General features: G+C 43.7%; 1 protein-coding gene across 1 annotated transcript in view; it reads right to left on the bottom strand.

Annotated features, from left to right (window-relative positions):
• EPHB3 (EPH receptor B3) overlaps positions 1 to 23,308 on the bottom strand; it is a 158,553-nt gene that overhangs the window by 89,554 nt on the left and 45,691 nt on the right. The window contains exons 2-3 of the mRNA XM_081953620.1: positions 10,627 to 10,691; positions 4,466 to 5,138 (exon numbers count right to left, since the gene is read on the bottom strand). Of these exons, the coding sequence (XP_081809746.1) occupies positions 4,466 to 5,138; positions 10,627 to 10,691 (738 nt within the window). The remainder of the gene's footprint in view (positions 1 to 4,465; positions 5,139 to 10,626; positions 10,692 to 23,308) is intronic.

Below are 23,308 nucleotides of genomic sequence, written 5' to 3' on the forward strand. Positions count from 1 at the left end.
AATCTATTTTGTAATTTCAAGTGTCCCCAGGACTTTTACACCTGCAGAGCCTTATCTAATAAAAAGATTGATTAGGAAAGGGAGACATATTATTAACTGATAGAATTCATTTCTGTAAGATGCCGCGGAGGGAAATGGAAGGAGACTTTTAAAAAGATCCAAGGCATTTATTGGATGCCCAAATTTTCATCCCTTTCACCAGTTAATTGATTTTAATAATAGTAATATTTATGTTTGATATTGATTTAATTTCCATTCATTTATGGTTTTTTGCAACAGTATTTTTTTATTACAGTATCCCATCATAAGGTAAAGGTAAAGGTTCCCCTCACACATATGTGCTAGTTGTTCTCGACTCTAGGGGGCGGTGCTCATCTCCGTTTCAAAGCCAAAGAGCCAGCGCTGTCTGAAGACGTCTCCGTGATCATGTGACCAGCATGACTAAATGCCAAAGGCTCACGGAACGCTGTGACCTTCCCACCAAAGGTGGTTCCTATTTTTCTACTTGCATTTTTAGATGCTTTCGAACTGTTAGGTTGGGAGAATATGGGACAAGTAATGGGAGCTCACTCCATTATGCGACGCTAGGGATTCGAACCGCTGAACTGCTGACCTTTTTGATCAACAAGCTCAGTGTCTTAGCCACTGAGCCGCCATGTCCCTTCACACGTCCCTATATAAGCAGAAAGGAAAATGCATGGGTGTACAGTTGATAATTAATTAAATGTTTTTTTTAAAAAAATCAGCAGATCTGCTAAGCTAACCTAAGTTTCCACATATTAGTACAATATATGCAGAAATTAAAAAAAAACCTATGTTTGGAGAAAGAACGGATTTAACAGCCTTTAAGCCTCCAAACTGGTTTTATGTTCCTAATCTCGCTTGTGTCACCTGCAGCCTTAACACAAACCCATTATTTTAAAAGATTGTATGAGCATCAGATAAAACAATCACGGGTTTGGCCATAGCAAGTAAATGTGAAGAAAGCAATTGTGATTTGTTGCTCAAGATGAATCCAGCCCTTTTGGTCTAGAGCAGGGGTCTAGAACCTTGGCAACTTTAAGACTTGTGGACTTCAATTCCCAGCATTCCTCAACCAGCCATGCATCAACATGCTGCCTGGGGGGAATTCTGGAAGTCCATACGTCTTAAAACAACCCAGGTGGATCAAGACTGCTCTAGAGTTTTAGCTTCACTGAGGAGTTTCTCCCTGAAACCAGTAGTGGGATCCTGCCAGTTTAACAACCTGTCATTTTTGTGGTTCTGTTTGAACCATTTCTGAATGAATCCATAGTCAAAAAGAGAAACTGCATTCAGACCAGTAGTGGGTTTCAATTTTTTTTAGAACCTCTTCTGTAGGTGTGGCCTGCTTTGTGGGAGTGGCTTGCAGGCCATGTGACTGGCCGAGAGTGGCTTGCCAGCCATGTGACCAAGTGGGAGTGGCTTGCCAGCCATGTGACTGGGTGGGCGTGGCCAACTTGTAAAATGTGGTGAAACTCACTTAACAACGCTCTTGCTTAGCAAACAAAATGTTGGCTCAGGAACTCTGGCATTTGAAGCACGTAAGTCTTAAAGCTGTCAGGTTACAAGACCCTTGCACCCCAAACCCTTTAGAAAAAAAACCCTAGGGATGTTCAAACTTGACAGCTTTAAGACTTGTGGACTTCAACTCCCAGAATTCCTCCTCCAGTCATGTTGGCTCAGGAACTCTGGCATTGAAGCACGCAAGTCTTAAAGCTGTCAAGTTACAAGACCCTTGCACCCCTAACCCTTTAGAAAAAAAACCCCAGGGGTGTTCAAACTTGACAGCTTTAAGACTTGTGGACTTCAACTCCCAGAATTCCTCCTCTTGCTCTTCATCTTGATGATGTGGGACGGGTGGGGGGAGGGAGCTGGAACCGGTTCTAAACGGCACTGTAGATTTGTGGAATCTCTTCTATAGAAGAGGTGAGAACTGGCAGGAACCCACCCCTGGTTCAGACATGCTCTTGATCTTGCTAGGCGCAGGGAGACGCAGCTTTAAAGAGTGATCTGCTGTCTCCTTTACAGCTTTTAGGGATGAGCTGAGACATGCTTACTTCAGAGCGACCGAGATAATATTTCAATATTTTAAAATGTTGACAATCAACAAAGGCCGTGTTCTTAGGAGTACATCTCTCCATGCTTAGAGAAGTTTTTCTAAGACAAGCAGACCCCGGATTAAATCTACTTTCACAGATTGAGGTCCTTGGGGCTCTCTGAGTTTGGTTGTTTTCTTGCAGACGTTTCCTTGCCAAACTGAGGAACATCGTCAGTGCACTGATGATGTTAACTAGCTGGGTAATGAAAGGTCTGCAAAAAAAAAAAAAGGCACCAAGCTCAAAGAAAACCAAGAACCTCTGAGCTCAACTCTAAGCTACAAATATTATCCTCTCTTGGTAGTTTCATAGGTGTTCAAGGGGTGAAGAATGGGGCCAAGAACCTGTAACTTAAATATTGCGTCTGTTCTGACCTAGGCTTCACCAAATCACGAGGCAGACCCCAACAAAACCCCTTTTTATTAAGCTCATGTGAATTCCTCTCATTCACATCCAGCAAAGTCCCGGCAAACAGTCTTTCAAGGGTGAATTTACAACCACAGACCTTATCAGCCTTGGAGAGCTGCCAGGCCAATATCTTCCAAACGTAACTGCTGTACAAGAAAATACTTGGCAAGGAGTCCCTGAGAGTCACAAACGAATCTTCACACTAATTAAGCAAACTAATTGTCTCCTGCAAACTCCACTCCCCTTTCACTCCTCTTTTATTCCCTAGGGGGGGGGGGGGCATTCACCGTCCACCTGTGGCTTTACTCCCGAGTCGGTCCTTGTTTCTTAACTGTTCCCTTCTTCTGGCAGCTCTGTGCATTCGCACACTGGGAACAGGCTCCAGCTGTTCTTCTGCCCCCTGATCTCCGACTCCGGTAACTGTTGGATGGCCCTGGCCCCCGCTCTGCCTCCGACGCAGAGCCCTCATCAGAGCCTTCCCCAGACTCCAGGACTGGCCCATCTTCCTCCCCAACCTCCACACTGTCCGAATCTCCCACCAGCTCCACTGACGGGCCACGGCAGGGTTCATGTCTTCAGGAAAGCACATAAAGGTTGTATCATGCTATCATGGAGTGCATGTCATTATTTTATCACAATCTTGGTTGTGGATACCCACACTTTTTGTTACAGAAGCAGGTAGCTCTCATAACCTTCTCTGCCTCTTGATCTAAACCCACTGCTGTCCCAGGATACACATGAAATGCCAAAGAGAAACATGGCTAGGACTAATTTTTTTTTTAAATACAAATTAAAAGAGCCCCTATCATACGATGCAATGAGGAACTTGCTTGCAGTGGGTGGTGGTGGTGGGGATCGTAACCAAATTATTGTTTAAAATTCAACAGGGAGAGAAGAAAGAGTAGGGGACCGAAAATAGGCGTTCCTGTTTCAAGTGCTATGAATCTCCTTATCAATAACATTTTTGTTAAGGTAAAGGTCCCCCTTGCACAGATGTGCTAGTCGTTCCCGACTCTAGGGGGCAGTGCTCATCTCCCTTTCAAAGTCAAAGAGCCAGCGCTTTCCAAAGATGTCTCTGTGGTCATGTGGCCGGCATGACTCAATGCCGATGGCGCACAGAACACTGTAACCTTCCCACCAACGGTGGTTCCTATTTTTCTACTTGCATTTTTACATGCTTCCGAACTGTTAGGCTGCCAGAAGCTGGGACAAGTAACAGGAGCTCACTTTGTTACGCGTCGCTTGGGATTCGAACCACCAAACAAAGTCAGTATCTTAGCCACTGAGCAACCATGTCCCTTTTAAATTTTTATTAGAAGTTTTCAAACAGAAAGTGGGAAAGTCATTTATCACAGATGGCCCAATGCAGCTGGCTGGGGAATTATGGGAGCTGAAGTTCACGCATCTCCAAGGGCCCATGTTTGTGTGACATCTGGCCTCTTGCATCCTACACAGAGCAGGAAGTTGGATCACAAGACATCTAAGGTCCCTTCCAACTCCAGAATTCTAGAAGAAAAACAAGGACTCCAAGAAGAAACCAGCACGGCTGCACAAAGATCTCTCTGACAAATTGAAAGAGGAAAAAAAGAGAAGTACAAAAAATGGAAAGAGAAACACATAACTAAGGCAAGGATATCAGCAGATAGCCAGAATGCGCAAAGACGAAGTCAGGAAAGCAAAGGCTCAGTATGAATAAACACTTGCAACAAAAGCCAAAGATAATTTTAAAAAGTTTCTTCCAACATATAAACAACAAGAAAAAAAAAAATCAAGGAAACGGTTGGTCCACTGAAGACAGCAAGGAAGTAACAGGCAACAGAGAGAAAGCAGAGGTGCTTAACTCATTCTTTGCATCGGCCAGAAAGAAACTATAGCCCAACCTACCAGAAACATAACAGTAACAACGCAACCGAGGAGCACCAAGGCTGGTCCCATCTTACCTTGACACTGCGTCTCCTTCATGGCCGGCTCGTATCCAGGGGCACAGGTACACGCTCCCACTGGTACCATCCATTCCCCATCTCCGTTACAGTAGAGTTTTAAGGGCACCGATACTTCCACCGCATTGGAAATGCAGGTTCCGGGAGCGATCACCAAGGAAGTCGGTTCTGCCCCAGTCAAGGTTTCCGGGAAGTTGGCAAAACCCGCAATGGTGCTGGAACATTTCTTGTAGAAGGCCCGGACGGAGATGAGGGACATGCAGGCCCCCAGATCCTGGAAGGCAAGATAGAAGCCGTTTTTGGAAAAGGGTCCAAAGCTGCGCACTTTGGTGTTCATACGACCAGACTCCAGCTTCGAGAAGCTCTCGTCGGGGGCGATTGTATCCACTTTGATGTAGGGGTTCTCCATCCAGAACGGGCTAGAAGCAGACGCCGTGTCACTATCCGATTCGTAATAAAAAAGGTTGAAGGTCTCTTTGCAAGATCCGGGGATGTTCGGGATGCTGTTACAGTCCCTGACGGTGAACTTCATCTCGACGTAAACCCGCTGGACGTCGTGGCGCTGAATAAACTGGGTGCGCAGCCAGTTGTTTTGGTTGGCGTCTCGGACGTTGCACACTTGGTATGTCCGGATGGGGTTCATGGCCTCATCGTAACCGCTGACTTCTTCCCACTGTACGAAATGGGGAAAAAAATGGCATTGGGGGAGTTAACAAACCAAAACAGGACAGTCTCAAGAAAAAGGGTTGACGGAATTGGTGCAATTCATTTTTTTTTTACTACCGGTTCTGTGGGCGTGGCTTGGTGGGCGTGGGCGGGGAAATGCGAAATCTCCTTTCTCACCCCACTCTGGGGCCAGCCAGAGGTGGTATTTCCTGGTTCTCCGAACTACTGAAAATTTCCACTACCGGTTCTCCAGGACCTGTCAGAACCTGTTGAATTTCACCCCTGATTGAGGGTGGGCTATTGTCAGCTGCCTGCAATTTGGCATTTCAAATCCCACTAGCCTCCAGGTGGACTAAGCCTTCTCTTCTCCTTGAAGTGCAGAGAAGAGCAACCAAGAGGATTAGGGGATTGGAGGCTAAAACATATAAAGAACGGTTGCAGGAACTATGTATGTCTAGTTTAATGAAAAGAAGGACTAGAGGAGACATGATAGCAGTGTTCCAATATCTCAGGGGCTGCCACAAAGAAGAGGGAGTCAAGCTATTCTCCAAAGCCCCTGAGGGCAGGATAAGAAGCAATGGGTGGAAATTAATCAAGGAGAGAAGCAACTTAGAACTAAGGAGAAATTTCCTGACAGAACGATTAATCAGTGGAACAACTTGCCACCAGAAGTTGTCCAACACTGGAAGTCTTTAAGAAGATGTTGGATAACCATTTGACTGAAGTGGTGTAGGCTTTCCTGCCTAAGCAGGGGGTTGGGCTAGAAGACCTCCAAGATGCCTTCCAACTGTGTTATTCCTATTCTATTCCGTCTTTCCGAGATGGGTCAAATTGTTGGTGACTCTGTAAACTGCTTAGAGAGGGCTGTAAAAGCAGCGTGAAGCGGTATATAAGTCTAAGCGCTATCGCTATTAGGGAAGGGCCATCTTTAGGAATGCTGTTGAGTTCCTTTTCAAACTATTTTGAAAGAGTGCTTTGTTTTTTTTTTAATTGTTTTTAAAATCATTAGGGGGAAAGGAAATGAAGAAAGCCCATAGATAATTACTGGTATTCTTTGACTTCAGATCACTCATTTAGTGACTGTTCGAAGTTACAATGGCATTGGGAAAAAAATGACTTATGGCCATTTTTTTCACACATTCCGTGGGAACATCTCCATGTCACGTGATCAAAATTCCGACACTTGGACAACTGACTCACATTTATGACGGTTGCAGTGTCCCGGGATTATGTGGTCCCCTTTTGCGACCTTCTGACATGCAAAGTCAATGGGGAAGCCAGACTCACTTAACAACCATGCTACTAACTTATAAACAACGGCAGTGATTCGCTTAACAGCCGTGGCAAGAAAGGTCATAAAATGGGGCAACATTCACTCAATGACTGTCTTGCTCAGCAATGGGAATTTTGGACTCGGTGGGGGTTGTCTGTCGACAGCTATGACTGTAATAGAGGTACGTATAGCCTCAACGAGAGAAAAAAGACTTAAAAGTGCTTTAAAAGTGAAAAAAAAAATACAAGAGAAAGGAAAAAGGCGTATAAGGGTCAAGAGTTATAATTCTCTACTTAACTAATGTAAATATTATTCAAGTGCATATATATATATATATATATATATATATATATATATATATATATATATATATATATATATATGTGTGTGTGTGTGTGTGTGTGTGTGTGTGTGTGTGTGTGTGTGTGTGTTGTAATTGTACTGATAAATAAAGGGAGACTAGGATAGATCTATTTCGAGCTAATTAGCTCTCATCAGCTAGCCATACCCTTACTGGGATTAGAACCAGTAATTTATGTAACATAAATACATACATACATACATACATACATACATACATACATACGTGTGTGTGTGTGTGTGTGTGTGTGTGTATTTATTTCTTGTACACTTATAAAACTATCATTTTTTTTTAAATGTGCTGTATTTTGTATAAGAGGGTTCCATATTTCATTAGACGTCTATACAAAGTCGACGTCTATAGGCACATTCGCTTATAGGTGGCATGTCAGGTCTTTGGTCTGTTGAGTGAATGGAGACAGACATTTATTTTTCCATTCCAAATGAAAAAAAAATATTTGGAAATTTTTAGGTGTGATGATGGATGAAATAATTTGCTATTATGCGGGCAAATCCTTCAACCTACATAGATTAGATAGCCTGGGAAACTTTGCACTGTTTCTCTTCCTTTGCGTAATTCGTTCTCTACCTGTTATCGTTTATTCTTAACAGTTGATAATTTGGGGTTGCCCAGGTATTTATTTATGGGGGGAAAATATCCGGACCAAATGTAATTTCTAATGTTGGATTTTCTCCCTTACCAGAGGGAGCCCCCTTGGGGAGTACTGTGAAGCCATTACCATGGCAACTCCACTGCACTGTGCAGTAGAAGCCATTTTACGATAGTACAGTAGAAGCCATTTTAAGGCACAACAGGCTATATCTTAACAGAACACTCCCCGGGGGTTTTAGGGGTGTCTTACCCCCACAGTATTTGTTTCCAGAGATTAAGTCATCTGTATACCAAGCTTGGTTGAAATTGCTTAAGGCATTCCAGAGTTATGCTGGAACATATACACATACACAAAGCCGTGTGTGTGTGTGTGTGTGTGTGTGTGTGTGTGTGTGTATAAACATACATACATACATACATACATATACATATACATAAATATATAATATAGATAGATAGTAAAGGTAAAGGTTTCCCTCACACATGTGCTAGTCGTTCCCAACTCTAGGGGGCAGTGCTCATCTCCTTTTCAAAGCCGAAGAGCCAGCGCTGTCCGAAGATGTCTCCAGTGTCATGTGGCCGGCATGACTAAATGCCGAAGGCACGCAGAGTGCTATTACCTTCCCACCAAAGGTAGTTCCTATTTTTCTACTTGCATTTTTACATGCTTTTGAACTGCGAGGTTGGGAGAAGCTGGGACAAGTAACGGGAGCTCCATTACGCGGCGCTAGAGATTCGAACCGCTGAACTGACTCCTGACTTCCTTGTTTGGTAATGAGATGCGATGGGGAAAAAAACGGTGAAGCCCCTTGCATTTTGAAGTGTGGCCACCTACTCAAAGGAAAATCTGAAAAACTGTTTGCAAGCAAAGGTGAGGAAGGAACAGGCCTGGGGTGGAATATCCATTCCAGAAGCAAATGCTTCTAAATGCAAAATCTTTTCTTGGGGTTGGGAAGTCAATAAAGGTGTTAATGAATAACACGATCTAATAATATTAATAAACAAACGGGACTGAGAATGCTTAATGCCCACGGGGCAATGTTCGCTTCTCAGCAACCAAGGATCAAGAAGCTGCTTCGGAACCCATTAACATGTAAATGTTCTAACACATGGGTGATAGATGCTTGGGCTGGGGCTTGTATCCGGAAGTTAGGTTTTCACATAATTTGTAATAGAATAAATTAAGAATAACAGAAGAATAACTAAGAATAACAGAGTTGGAAGGGACTTTGGAGGGCTTCTAATCCAATCCCCTGCTCAAGCAGGGAAACCTGATATAATTCCAGATAAATGGCTGTCCAATCTTTTTTTAAAAAATAAACCTCCAGTGTTGGGAAAATTTTGGGACGGTATTTGGAATGTGGAATTGCGGTCATCCCCCCCCCCCTAAAAAAAAGGATTCTCCAACAGTAGAAGTTTTTAAGAAGTGATTGGACAACAATTTGTCTGAAATGGTGTAGAGTTTCCTGCCTGAGGAGGAGGTTGGACTAGAAGACCTCCAAGGTCCCTTCCAATTCTTCTTTTCTATTCTATTCTATTCTATTCTATTCTACTCTACTCTACTCTACTCTACTCTACTCTATTCTACAATAATAATACAATACAATACAATAGCAGAGTTGGAAGGGACCTTGGAGTTGTGGTAGTCCAACCCCCTGCCTAGGCAGGAAACCCTATACCGTTTCAAACAAATGGCTATCCAACATCTTCTTAAAGACTTCCAGTGTTGGGGCATTCACAACTTCTGGAGGCAAGCTGTTCCACTAATTGTTCTAACTGTATGAAATTTCTCCTCAGTTCTAAGTTGCTTCTCTCCTTGATTAGTTTCCACCCATTGCTTCTTGTTCTACCCTCAGGTGCTTTGGAGAATAGTTTGACTCCCTCTTCTTTGTAGCAGCCCCTGAGATATTGGAACAATGCTATCATGTCTCCCCTAGTCCTTCTTTCTATTGAACTAGACATACCCAGTTCCTGCAACCGTTCTTCATATGTTTTAGTCTCCAGTCCCCTAATCCTCTTTGTTGCTCTTCTCTGCCCTCTTTCAGCAAGAAAACATCAACATCAGCAAGAAAACAACCAAGCTCAGAGACAGTGGAAGAATTGTTGCTTTCAGATTTGGAAGATTCTGTTAATGTAAAAGAATATCAGAGTCGGATGGGACTTTGGAGGTCTTCTAGTCCAACCCGCTGCTTAGGCAGGACGCCCTATATGCCATTTCAAACTAAAGCTTTACAATAAAGTAGAATGAGCTTATCTGTTGTGTTTCCTGTCAAAGTCTCCTTGGTAAAGCTGACATTCCTATTTTCATAATTGACAATAACATTCCTGCATGGCAGGTTGGGCCGAGAGAGAGGAACTGGCCCTAAAGTCACCCAGCCAGCTTCTGGGCCTAAGGCAGGGCTAAAACTAATGGATTCTTGGTCTCTAGCCCAATGCCTTTAACCACTACACCAAACTAGTTCTCAACACTAACACTAATCCTGTGCCTCTCTGTTCTTCATTAAAGGCCGAGGTAATTACGTTGCATGAATGCAGTCACAGAGTCTCATTTCCATATGCATAAGGCAGCCAATATGCTCCAAGTGAAACGGCCTTTAAATAAATAAAAGCCCTCCAAATTGCAGAATTGATTACACACAAGCGGTTTCTGAGATTGGCTTCCCCCCCAAATGCATGTTTTTCAGCGATTAAAGGCCCCCTCGCACATATGTGCTAGTCGTTCCTGACTCTAGGGGACGGTGCTCATCTCCGTTTCAAAGCCAAAGAGCCAGCTCTGTCCGAAGATGTCTCTGTGGTCATGTGGCCGGCATGATTAAACGCCGAAGGTGCACGGAGCGCTGTTACCTTCCCACCAAAGGTGGTTCCTATTTTTCTACTTGCATTTTTACATCCTTTCAAACTGCTAGGTTGGAAGAAGCTGGGGCAAGTAACGGGAGCTCACTCCGTTACGTGGCGCTAGGGATTCGAACCGCCAAACTGCCGGCCTTTCTGATCGACAAGCTCAGCGTCTTAGCCACCGAGCCACCGCGTCCCTACCGATTATAGATTTACATAATTGTTATTGGTTCCAAGATCACAAGCCTCCCAGGTAGATTTTCCCTCAGTGCCATGCTGGGCTGGAAAGAGGCTTCAAAGCAGGAGGTGAAGCCAGACAGATGAAGAAAATGCAAGAAAGACAAGTCATTTTCCCATTTAGATGAAGTTCAGCATCCTTTCCAATCTCCCTTCTCAGAGAATAGCACATCTTACCCCGGTTTCTGGATGAGCTGTCCACGCCAACTCGGAAGTCACCCACTTGGTGTCCATCAACGTTTCTGGAAAGGGGAAAGAAAGAAACCACAATCAGTATTCCTAAAACCAAAACACTACGGATGGTCTAAAATGGTGGCGGAGGAAGATGGGAACGTTATAATCCACCCGATCTGGAGGGGATAGGTAGTCCTCGTCTTACGACCACCACTGAGTCCACAACTTCCATCGCTAAGGAAGCAGAAGTGAGTCTCGCCACCATTTTACGACTGTTCTTGCCACAGTTGTTAAGGGAATCCCTGCAGTTGTAAAGTTGTTAAGTGAATCTGGCTTTCTCATTGTCTTTTGTTTGTCAGAAGGTCGCAAAAGGGGAACACGTGACCCTGGGACACCGCAACGGTCATAAATATGAATCAGTTGTCAAGCCTCTGAATTTGTATCCCATGATCATAGGGGATGCTGCAAAGGTCGTAACTGTGAAAAAGGGTCGTAAGTCACATTTTTCAGTGACCTTGGAATGTCAAACGGTCACTAAATGAACTGTTGTAAATTGAGAACTACCTCTACTTCATTCAATTCTGCCAGGAAACAAAGAAAGCGAAAAAAAAAAGAGTTATGTGTTGATTCCCCTCAAGGGATGTCCACAGCGGTCAAATAAATAAATCTATATTTCTATATTTCTATATTTCTATCTATCATCTATCTATCTATCTATCTATCTATCTATCTATCTATCTATCTATCTATCTATCTATCATCTATCTATCTATCTATCTATCATCTATCTATGGCTGTGTGTGTGTGTATGTGTGTGTGTTCCAGAAGAACACTAGAACGCCTCGAGCAATTTCAACCAAACTTGGTACACAGATGACGTTCTCTCTGGAAACAAATACTGTGGGGGTAAGACACCCCTAACAACCCTTGGTGTGTGTGTTCTGTTAAGATACAGCCTGTTGTGCCTTTAAATGGCTTCTACTGTACTGCCGTAAAATGGCTTCAAGTGTACAGTGCAGTGCAGTTGCCATGGTAATGGCTTCACAATACCCCACAAGGGGGCTCCCTTTGGTAAGGGGGGAAATCCAACATTAGAAATTACGTTTGGTTCGGACATTTCCCCCCCCCTATAAATAAATACCCAGACAACATTGGGTTATCAGTCAGTAAATAAATCAAAAGGACTTGCTGCAACTGTCATAGGTGTGAAAAATAGTCAAAAATCCCTTTTCTCAGTGCCGTTGTAAACTCTGGTCACTAAACAAACAGTTGCAAATCCAGGTTTACCTGTATCACCCTCCTGGCCCCCTCCCAATGCTCTTCCCTGCTTAGCCAAAACACCCAGAAAAGTCCCCTACTTCCCTCTCCTCTCCTCCTCCCACACTTGGGGTGTGTGGATGTGTACTCTGGTCGGACACGGCCCCGTTCCCACGACTAGGGTGGTGCAGCCGGTTTATCCGGCAAGGAAGAGCAGGCTGTACTTCTGCCTTTCCACTTTTTTTTTTTTTTTTTTTGGCACTCTTCCCTCGGATGTGTTTTGAATAAGGGGAGAGGAGAAGAATTTGACCGTCTGGCCAACATTCCGACAGTTTGATGATGAGTTGCCAAACCTCCTTGTCAACATTCCCCAAAGAGACTCCATTCCAACCCCAGATTGGGGTGAAGGGAAGAAGGGTGGACCAGGACTCTTTGGGAACACACTAAATCACCCAGATGGGAAGCTGCTGAGACCGGGATTAGCTAAGCCTGACCTGAAGCAGCTGCGCGGAGCTGCTTGGCAGCCTGCTAGAGTCTGCCAGCCGAGAAAGAGTGGAGAATAGGGCCCGAGAGGTATGGCATGTGTCACGGATGGGAGAAGGATAAGAGAGTAACACAGTTGGAAGGGGCCTTGGAGGTCTTCTAGTCCAACCCCTATGCTTTTTTTTTAGACTAATGGCCGGCCAATCTCTTCTTGGAAACCTCCACTGGAGGGTTGGCCAAAGCATATGAAGAACGGTTGCAGAAACTGGGTATGTCTAGTTTAATGAAAAGAAGGACTAGGGGGGACATGATAGCAGTCTTCCAATATCTCAGGGGTTGCCACAAAGAAGAGGGAGTCAAGCTATTCTCCAAGGCGCCGGAGGGCAGGACAAGAAGCAATGGGTGGAAACTAATCAAGGAGAGAAGCAACTTAGAACTGAGGAGAAACTTCCTGACAGTTAGAACAATTAATCAGTGGAACAACTTGCCTCCAGAAGTTGTGAATTCTCCAACACTGGAAGTTTTTAAGAGGATGTTGGATAACCATTTGTCTGAAGTGGTGTAGGGTTTGCTGCCTAAGCAGGGGGTTGGACTAGAAGACCTCCCAGGTCCCTTCCAACTCTGTTATTCTGTTCTATTCTAGCACCCACAACGTCTGGAGGCGACTCGTTTCACGGATTAATTGTTCTCATCGTCAGGAAATTTCTCCTCAGTTCTAGGTTGGATTGAGGAGAGTCCTGTTGCAGAAGCCACAAAAGGGAAGAGATGCCAAAGTCAAAAAAGAAGATTAAAAGCAGGTTTTCCAAACTGACGCATGGACTTCAACACCCAGAATTCCACAGCCAGCCATGCTGGCTGTGGAATTCTGGGAGTTGAAGTCCACACGTCTTATAAAGTCACCAAGCTTGGGGAAACCTGGTTTAAAGAGAGACTGCAGGATAGGGAAAACCGATAACAGACGTGGTGCTCTATTTTGCCCTCGGGCATTCAATTTATTTTTTTTTAAAAAAAAAATCCCACTCAAGAAGACCGGAGCTTCCTAATCCCATTGCAGCAGGCCTGAGTCGCACAAAAATGTGCAGGCCCGAGGCCAAACATGGCCTTGGAGAGTTGTGCCTGAAGGACCCCCTCCTAAAAAACAAGAAAAGGCAATGACGCCGAACAAGACTGCATTGAAATGCAACTAGCTTGATCCTCTTTCTGCAAGGAGTAATTTGCTCAACGAGGTGGCACCACTTCGGGCCTCTGTGTGTGAAAAGCTAATTAGGGTCAGAACTGGTTAGCTCTTGAAGGGAAGGCCGGTAGAAAATATGGATTCAATTGGGGGAAATGTATGTATGTATGTATGTATGTATGTATGTATGTATGTATGTATGTATATGTATTTGTGTTACAACCCCTGGTATGCCCAAATATGGGAGGAAGCTCACTACTCCCTCTTTCTGTCCTTCGGCTCATTACAGAAGACCATGCAGGCAGAAAACCATATTTTTATTTTTAATGTTGCCTTTTTATATTTATGTTGTATTTGTACCGATAAATAAATAAAGGGAGACTAGTATAGATCTATTTCGAGCTAATTAGCTATATATATATATATATATATATATATATATATATATATATATATATATATATATATATATATATATATATATATATATATATATATATATATATATATATATATATATATATATATATATATATATATATATATATATATATATATATATATATATATATATAATGTTTAAAAAAAAAAGCTTTGGAAGGCAGCAGTGCCAAAGCATTAGTTATTTTGCTGAGGAAATTAAGTGGATATTCCACGAGGTGGCCAACTGAGGTCATTGAGGGAGAGATGGGACTCCAAAAAGAGACCAAATTTCCCCAAAAGTGGATTAGGAAAAGCACGTTCCTTTAAACCAGTGGTTCTCAACCCTTTAATACTACAGTTCCTCGTGTTGTGGTGACCCCCCAACCATAAAATTGGTGTCTCGGTTCCTAAGACCATCAAAAATATGTGTTTTCCGATGGTCTTAGGCGACCCCTGTGAAAGGGTCGTTCGACCCCCAAAGGGGTCTTGACCCACAGGTTGAGAACCACTGCTTTAAACCAAGGAAAAGCAGCTAAACTCTTTTTTTGGTTTAAAGAGAGCTAATTCGGAAAGGTAAGCTTGAGTGCTACCTCTATAAGTAGGTCCCGACTTAGAATAGAATAACAGAGTTGGAAGGGACCTTGGAGGTCTTCTAGTCCAACCCCCTGCTTAGGCAGGAAACCCTATACAGTTTCAGACAAATGGCTATCCAGCATCTTCTTAAAAACCTCCAGTGTTGGGGCATTCACAACTTCTGGAGGCAATTTTTGTTCCACTGATTAATTGTTCTAACTGTCAGGAAATTTCTCCTCAGTTCTAAGTTGCTTCTCTCCTTGATTAGTTTCCACCCATTGCTTCTTACTTTACACTCAGGTGCCTTGGAGAATAGTTTGACTCCCTCTTCTTTGTGGCAACCCCTGAGATATTGGAAGACTGCTATCATGTCTCCCCTAGTCCTTCTTTGCGTTCAACTAGACATACCCAGTTCCTTCAAACAGTTCTTCATATGTTTTAGCCTCCAGTCCCCTAATTATCTTTGTTGCTCTTCTCTGCACTCTCTCCAGAGTCTCCACATCTTTTTTTTACATTGTGGCGACCAAAACTGGATGCAGTATTCCAAGTGTGGCCTTACAACAGTTTGTTTAGTGACCGTTCAAAGTTACAACGGTACTGAAAAAGTGACATGACCATTTTTCACACTTATGACCGTTGCAGCATCCCCATGGTCCTGTGATTTAGATGTGGATGTGCGACAAACGGTTCATATTTATGACGGCTGCAGTGTCCCTGCATGCAATCCCCTTTTGCGACCTTCTGAGAAGGTCATTTAACCACTTCCATGATTCCACGTGGCAAGAAAAGTTGTCAAATGGGGCAAAACTCTTTTAACAAATTTCTCACTCAACAACATAAATTTTGGGCACAATCATGGGCGTAAGTTGAGGACTACCTATATTATAGCCAGATAGCATGGAGATAAATAAAAATATTTGGGTTTCAGCTTCTTTGAAAGCCAAGAAGGAAGATGCAACATAATAAATATTAAAGTCCAAGTTTTCTCAGAGAAGCATCCCTTGATAATTACAAAGCACAAGCCATAATTTGAAGGAAACTCATCCTGAAACTTAGTTAGCAGAGTGATTAATCTAGCCAAGAACATGTCATCCCAACCCAATCCTTCTGCAGAAACATCTTGCAAGTTCTCTTAAACACACTTGGGAGTTTGCACACCTTCTACAACATAGGACTAGCTTTATGGGATCAAGCCAAGGCACTTTGCTTCTTATGAGTGGCTAACCCGAAGGCTGTGGAGTCTCACAGGGACTCCACTTCTCCCACTGTTGTCCAACTTGGAGGTAACATGGAGTCTTCAAGGCTAATAACCCCAATTGAGGTGTCCTTTATTCATAGATCCAATTCTACTACTAGCACTGATGATGTTACGTAGTTTGGGTAATAAGCAATCTGGAGATTTATTAACCATGAATATAATCCCCATTTGGCAATCGTTATTCAATCATGCCAATAAGGATATTAGCTCGTGAGAACACGTTGTTCTGAATTACTTGAACTTCTTTTCCAGGGTTAGAGAAAATCCATCTTGGCGGGTAGTATTTACAAGGAATCCTGGTTCCTTCATGCTCCGTGAGCTTGGGTGTTTTCTTGTAGGCATTTCATGACCCAGCTAAGTAACGTAATCAGTGCTACAAGGAAGGAAACTTTGCAAACTCCACTCCCTTTGAGTATTAATGATGTTACCTAGTTGGGTAATGTCTGCAAGAAAATAACATGGCTCAGAGCACCAAGGACCTCACAGTTGAATCCTGAGCTGCAAATTTTATCTTCTACTAGCCAATAACCTGGTATTGCCCAGGTATTTATTTATAGGGGGGAAATGTCCGAACCAAATGTTATTTCTAATGTTGGATTTTCCCCTTTACCAGAGGGAGCCCCCTTGTGGGCTACTGTGAAGTTGTTACCATGGCAACTCCTCTGCACTGCATAGTAGAAGCCATTTTAAGGCACAACAGGCTGTATCTTAACAGAACATCCCCACCCCACCCCAAGGGGTGTTAGGGGTGTCTTACCCCAACAGTATTTGTTTCCAGAGAGTAAGTCATCAGTGTACCAAGTTTGGTTGAAATTGCTCGAGGCGTTCCAGAGTTATGTTTTCCCGTGTAATACACGGGAAAAGACCCGAATACAACAAAACTAGCATACCTACACCCGTGAAAATCTACGAAAACAATATATATATATATATATATATATATATATATATATATATATATATATATATATATATATATATATATATATATATATATATATATATATATATATATATATATATATATATATATATATATATATATATAATCTCTCTGTCTCTGTGTATCTATATACACACACACACACAGAGAGAGAGAGAGAGAGAGAGAGAGAGAGAGAGAGAGAGAGAGAGAGAGAGAGAGAGAGAGAGAGAGAGAGAGAGAGAGATTGCAAGCTTGGTTCATATGGGAAGCACACCAGAGGTGGGTTGCTGCCAGTTTGCTGCGGCCGGTTTGCTGCGGCCGAACCGGTAGCGGAATTCAGCCCTGGGTTGCAGAACCGGCAGAGACCCAGGCCTGCCATGCCCCCGAACCTATTCCCTCGCTGCCGCTGCCCCCCGCCATTTTGGATTTTAGTGACTGCGTATGCGCAGTTCACTGCAGTTCACTGCAAACTGTTTGTAATGTCCTCGACTTGCAACCAGCCCCAAATCCTCGACTTATGACTGACAGCCTGGCAACCAAAAGCTCGCATCTATTGGATAAGATGCACCTGGCTGGAAGTGGGCTTTTTATTCTCGTACCATTGGCTGCTCTGCTTGACACTCCCATATAAATAGCTGTCAGGCAGAGCAAGGTGCTGAAGTGTTCTGTTCTTTCCTTGTTAGCGTTCTGTTGCAATAAAGCGGTTCCATTTTACTTCAGTCAGTCTCTTGCCTCTTCTGTGGCTCCAGACTTTTCCACTGTTCACTGTAAATTGTTCACTTTACATTGAACAGCGTGTGCGCGGGTTGCAAGCCACGCCTGAAGCACACCTTTCTTGTTCTATCCCACATTCAGTTGCTACAGTGAAATGGGAATTCCTGTCCTTATACAAGAGAGAGAAAGCTAGGAGTCCATAAAATTCTTCAGAGGTGTAAATTGGAGCTGCTCATGCTCTGGATTTCCATGGTGGGAAGACTCTAGAGCGGCAAGCTTTTGCAGAAACAGGATTTTCCAGAAAAACAAAGCGCCATCAAAAACAAGGGATGAGTACCAGCAGACGTGCACTCTTTCTAGAGTCTCCACATCTTTTCTACACCGTGGCGAACCAAAACTTTATCTAAACTTTATCTTTCCCTGATCTGATTCTCACCACAGCTACAAAGAAAGAACCATTCTCTATGAAGAAGGTTGCAGAATAAAGAGGGAGATATCATAAGAAAGCACAAGGAAGCATCTAGCAATCCAACATCGTCCACACCAGGTGGAGTAGCCACAAATTGCACATCGCACATCACTGGCCCTTTCCATGCTCAAATCACACTGCCCAAATCGATTTGGTGACTTTGGAGCTAGTCACACTCTCTTTCCCTCCCTCCCTCCCTCCCTCCCTCTCTCTCTCTACCAATCCACCTTGCAGGGAGGTTGTGTGGAAAAGAGGAGGAGGATAGTCGCCTCTCTGGGTTATTTGTAAAAATAATGAAGGGCAGGATACAAAGCAGAGAGTCAATCTATATAAAATGTGGATCCGAGTATCAGAGAGAGACACATCTCTGGCCAGGGTTCAGCTCCTGGTAGGGAGCAGCCCTGCCTGGCAGGACAGAACTCCAAGGAGCTATTTTGGAGGTTCCTCCCAGGCATTTTTAATGCTTTCTTCTGGTTTATTAGCCTGCTGTTCCTTGAGCTTGGCTCAACATACTTCCATTCCAGCGTGAACAAAGCCAATCCAAGCAACTTCAGGGGCCAAAATCCTACGAGCAACGTCGACCTCCAAATGAGATGAAATCACGGAGACGCCAGGCGAGAAGGACTTTTCCAGGCTTTTCAGAGGCCGCTCTGAAGAACAGAAGGCCAGCCACGGAGAAATGTTGCTCTCCTACACTTGGTGACAGGCGCAGTCTGTGGATTCTTTTATTTTGGAATTATTTTTAAATAACACATAGAACGAAGTGCTTTTCACTTATACAATTAATTTACATTTTCCAGTTTAGGGAAGCTTTTTTTTTTTTTTGGTCCTTGGCTGTCTGGATGCTGTTCAAACTTGCCCTGGCGGACCACGTAATCTGTATTTAGTGAATTTCAGTTGCATTTCGCAGCCTTTAGCTTGAGAGAACGGAAGGATGAATTCATTCATCTTCCCTGCTCTAAGTATTTTGGGATCTCAACCCCCATCATTCCCAGCTTCCCCTCCATTCTTCTGAAAATTGCATTCTTATATTTGCAGGCTGGTGGTAGTCAAAAAGTTATATCAAGATGTGGGTGGGTTCCTGCCAGTTCTAACCTCTTCTATAGAAGAGGTTCCCCAAATCTACTGTGCCGTTTAGAACCGGTTCCAGCTCCCTCCCCCCGCCCATCCACACATCATCAAGATGAAGAGCGAGAGGAGGTATTCTTGGAGTTGAAGTCCACAAGTCTTAAAGCTGTCAAGTTTGAACACCCATGGTTTTTTTTTTCTAAAGGGTTATGGGTGCAAGGGTCTTGTAACCTGACAGATTTAAGACTTGCACACTTCAATGCCAGAGTTCCTGAGCCAACATGGCTGGAGGAATTCTGGGAGTTGAAGTCCACAAGTCTTAAAGCTGTCAAGTTTGAACACCCCTAGGGTTTTTTTTCTAAAGGGTTAGGGGTGCAAGGGTCTTGTAACTTGACAGCTTTAAGACTTGCACACTTCAATGCCAGAGTTCCTGAGCCAACATGGCTGGAGGAATTCTGGGAGTTGAAGTCCACAAGTCTTAAAGCTGTCAAGTTTGAACACCCCTAGGGGTTTTTTCTTTCTAAAGGGTGGAAGGGACTTGTAACTTGACAGCTTTAAGACTTGCGTGCTTCAAATGCCAGAGATTCTGAGCCAACATTTTGGTTGCTAAGCAAGAGCGTTGTTAAGTGAGTTTCACCACATTTTACAAGTTGGCCACGCCCACCCAGTCACATGACTGTCAAGCCACTCCCATCCAGTCACATGGCCAGCAAGCCACTCCCACAAAGCAGGTCACACTTACGGAAGAGGTTCTAAAAAAATTTGAAACCCACGACTAGTTCACACGTTATGCACTAAAGGCTTGTCAGCTTCCTTGGCTGGACTCATATAATCAACTAAACCAAGGGGAAGTTTTCACACGTGCATGGACCCCCATGTGCATTTTTGAACCCTTTTGTGAGGCTGCAGGACATGCTGGCTAAACTCTCATAAGAGAGAATGCAATTCATGGTGGGAACAGTTGCTTGGCAGGGGAAAGACTCCAGATTCAGTTCACACCATACTCAGAAAAATAACTCTTCAGCAGCAATCCCAAAGGTGCGTTTTCCAAGAGGTGCTTTTTGAAGACCTTTCGCTTCTCATCCAAGAAGCTTCTTCACCTCAAGAGATGAAGAAGCTTCTTAGATGAGAAGCGAAACATCTTCAAAGAAAAAAAAAACCCAGAAAGTTCAGTTGCCTCTTGAAGGCAGGACTGGAACCCACCGTCTCCTGAGGATTGGCTCACGTAACCAGTTTTCATACCTAAGGGCAGGACTAGAACTCACAATCTCTTGGTGATTGCCTCTAAGTGACCCAGCTGGCTTTCATGTCTAAGGCAGGACTAGAACTCACAGCTTCTTGGTGATTGGCCTAAGGCAGAACTAGAATTCAAGGAACCTGGCTTTGTAGCTTGGTGCCCTAACCACTAGACCAGTGATGGAGAACCTTTTTGGCACCGAGTGCCCAAAAGGTCACATGGAAATGCCATGTGGTCTGGAAAAGCATGTAGCACGGATACAATCAGCTGGTCAGTGCACATGCGCAGGCTGGTTTTTGGCACTGCCGTGCATACAAAGTCATTGCCTTCTGGAAAAGCCAAACTTCTGATTTCTGCCACCGCCAGCACACCCAACAATCAGCTGGCCAGCATGCTGGTTTTTGGCGTTGCCACGCGCACGAAGGACAGCTGATCATCGCAGGCACCCCAGAAACCCGGAAGACAAACAGGCAAGGCCACGCATGCCAGGCGACATGCCACTTTGGCCACACGTGCCATAGTTTCACTATCACTGCACTAGACCATGCTGTCTCTCCTGGAAGACAGATATAGCAGAAGGAAGGAGGCAGAGCTATGCCGACAGAGCTAAAAATAAAAAAACAACCAACCTTAGAATAATTAGAAAACTCAGAGCGGGATCAACCACCAAAGGAGAGAGGTGAGCAGGATATTTTAAAGCATCTGAGAGCGGGGAAAAAAGGAGGAGAAAAGAGAAAAAATAAGTTCTTGGGTCTATTTTAATGTGTTGAAAAGGTGAAAGCTGCCTATCCCACTTGGTCATTCAGAGTGAAGAGCGAACAGATTCAACAGGGATCTAATCCTGTCGATCTGTTGTTTTTGAACTCAGGGGAGGCAATAGACTCAGGAGCCACACGCTGGAGAGAAAAAAACAAACTTTCGTTTAATCAGCAACCAAGTTACACCAATCCACCCATCTGAGCAATAAAATCTTCTATCTGCAAAGAGTTGCTAAAAATAGATACGGCATCTTCTCTCTCTCTCCTCCCCCCCCCTTTAAATTCAGTCACCCCCACCCGAATCCCTAGGGGGAAAAAAAGCTCTTCAATTTCTATAGCAGGGAATAATATGGCTATGGGTTCGATCCTTATAAAAAGAGAGGCTGTTTTTATGCAGCGAATGGTAGGTGGGTGTCTTTTTTTCAACCTGTGCAACTTTAAGATGGATGGACTTCAACTCCCAGAATTCCCCAGTCAGCAATACTATTAAGGTCTGGTTGGAGAATTCTGGGAGTGGAAGTCTAGAGATCCACCATATTCTTATAGGGATCTTGGAGTCCTAGTGGACAACCATTGAAATAGGAGCCAGCCGTTTGCAGCAGCTGCCAAAAAAGCCAACACAGTTCTAGGCTGCATCAACAGAGGGAGAGAATCAAGATCATGTGAAGGGTTAATACCACTTTATAATGCCTTAGTAAGGCCATACGTGGAATACTGCATTCAGTTTTGGTTGCCATGATATAAAAAAGATGTTGAGACTCTAGAAAGAGTGCAGAGAAGAGCAACAAAGAGGATTAGGGGACTGGAGGCTAAAACATATGAAGAACAGTTGCAGGAACTGGGTATGTCTAGTTGAACGCAAACAAGGAGTAGGGGACACATGATAACAGTCTTCCAATATCTCAGGGGTTGCAACAACGAAGAGGGAGCCAAACTATTCTCCAGGGCACCTGAGGGTAGAACAAGAAGCAATGGGTGGAAACTAATCAAGGAGAGAAGCAACTTAGAACTGAAGAGAAACTTCCTGACAGAACAATTTATCAGTGGAACAAAAATTGCCTCCAGAAGTTGTGAATGTCCCAACGCTGGAAGTCTTTAAGAAGATGTTGGATAGCCATTTGTCTGAAACGGTATAGGGTTTCCTGCCTAGGCAGGGGGTTGGACTAGAAGACCTCCAAGGTCCCTTCCAACTCTGCTATTGTATTGTATTATGATAAATGGCTGCATTGGCAGGGGATGATGGTAATTATAGCCCAATGCATCTGAAGGACATTAGATGAGAACTGTTCAGTCTTCTCCACAACACTACAAGCCCCAAACTCCAACTACTCCAGGTAGTCCTCAACGTTCAACCGTCATAATTTGAGACCAAAATTTTGTTGCTGACCGAAACTGCTGTTAAGCTAACTTTTGCCCCGTTTTACGACCTTTCAGTTGCTAAGTGAATCCCTGCAGATTTTCAGTTAGTAACACTGTGTCAGGCCTGGAAGCCTTCTTTTGCAACGGTTGTTAAGTGAATCTGGCTCCCCCTTTCACTTTGCTTGTCGGAAGGTTGCAACAGGGGATCGCATGACCCCGGAATACTGCAATCGACATACATATGAGTCCGTTGCCATGTGTTTGAATTTTGACCACATGGCCATGGGGATGCTGCAGCGGACTTAGGTGTAAAAAAAGCCAGTCATTTTTTTTCAGTGCCGTTGTAACGTCAAATGGTCACTAAACAGACTGTTGTAAGTCAAGGATTCCCTGAATGCCAAACTAAGAGCTTTTAGTACAGCCCACATTCTTAGTCTAAGAGGCCAAAACGGTAGAAGTGAATGCTATTTTTGTTATTATTTTTCCCCCCTGGGAGCATTACCCAATGCCTGCCAGCAAACTGTTATTTGGGCTACACATCTGGATATTACACATCATTGCTCCACATATAACTCTACCCGCTGAGATCAGGGAGGGCCCTGCATAGCCAGCTCGTGAAAAAGATGTGTGTGTCTAACTCATCGAAATTGAGAGAGAGAGAGAGAGAGAAAGAGAGAGAGAGAGAGAGAGATTGGGAGAAAGAGAGATTGAGAGAGAAAGAGAAAGACTGAAAAAGAAAGAGAAATTGTGAAACTGAGAAACAGAGAGATTGAGAGAGAGAAATTGAGAGATTGGGGTATAGAGAGAGAGTTTGGGAGAAAGGGAGATTGAGAAAGAGAGACTGAAAAAGAAAGAGAAATTGTGAAAATGAGAAATTGAGAGAGATTGAGAGAGAGAAATTGAGAGATTGGGGTATAGAGAGAGAGATTGAGAGAAAGGGAGATGAGAGAGAAAGAGAGAGAAATTGTGAGATACAGAGAGAGTGAG

This window comes from Natrix helvetica (assembly GCF_964273705.1).
Source record: "Natrix helvetica genome assembly, chromosome: 5".
In the NCBI taxonomy this organism is placed as follows: domain Eukaryota; kingdom Metazoa; phylum Chordata; class Lepidosauria; order Squamata; family Natricidae; genus Natrix; species Natrix helvetica.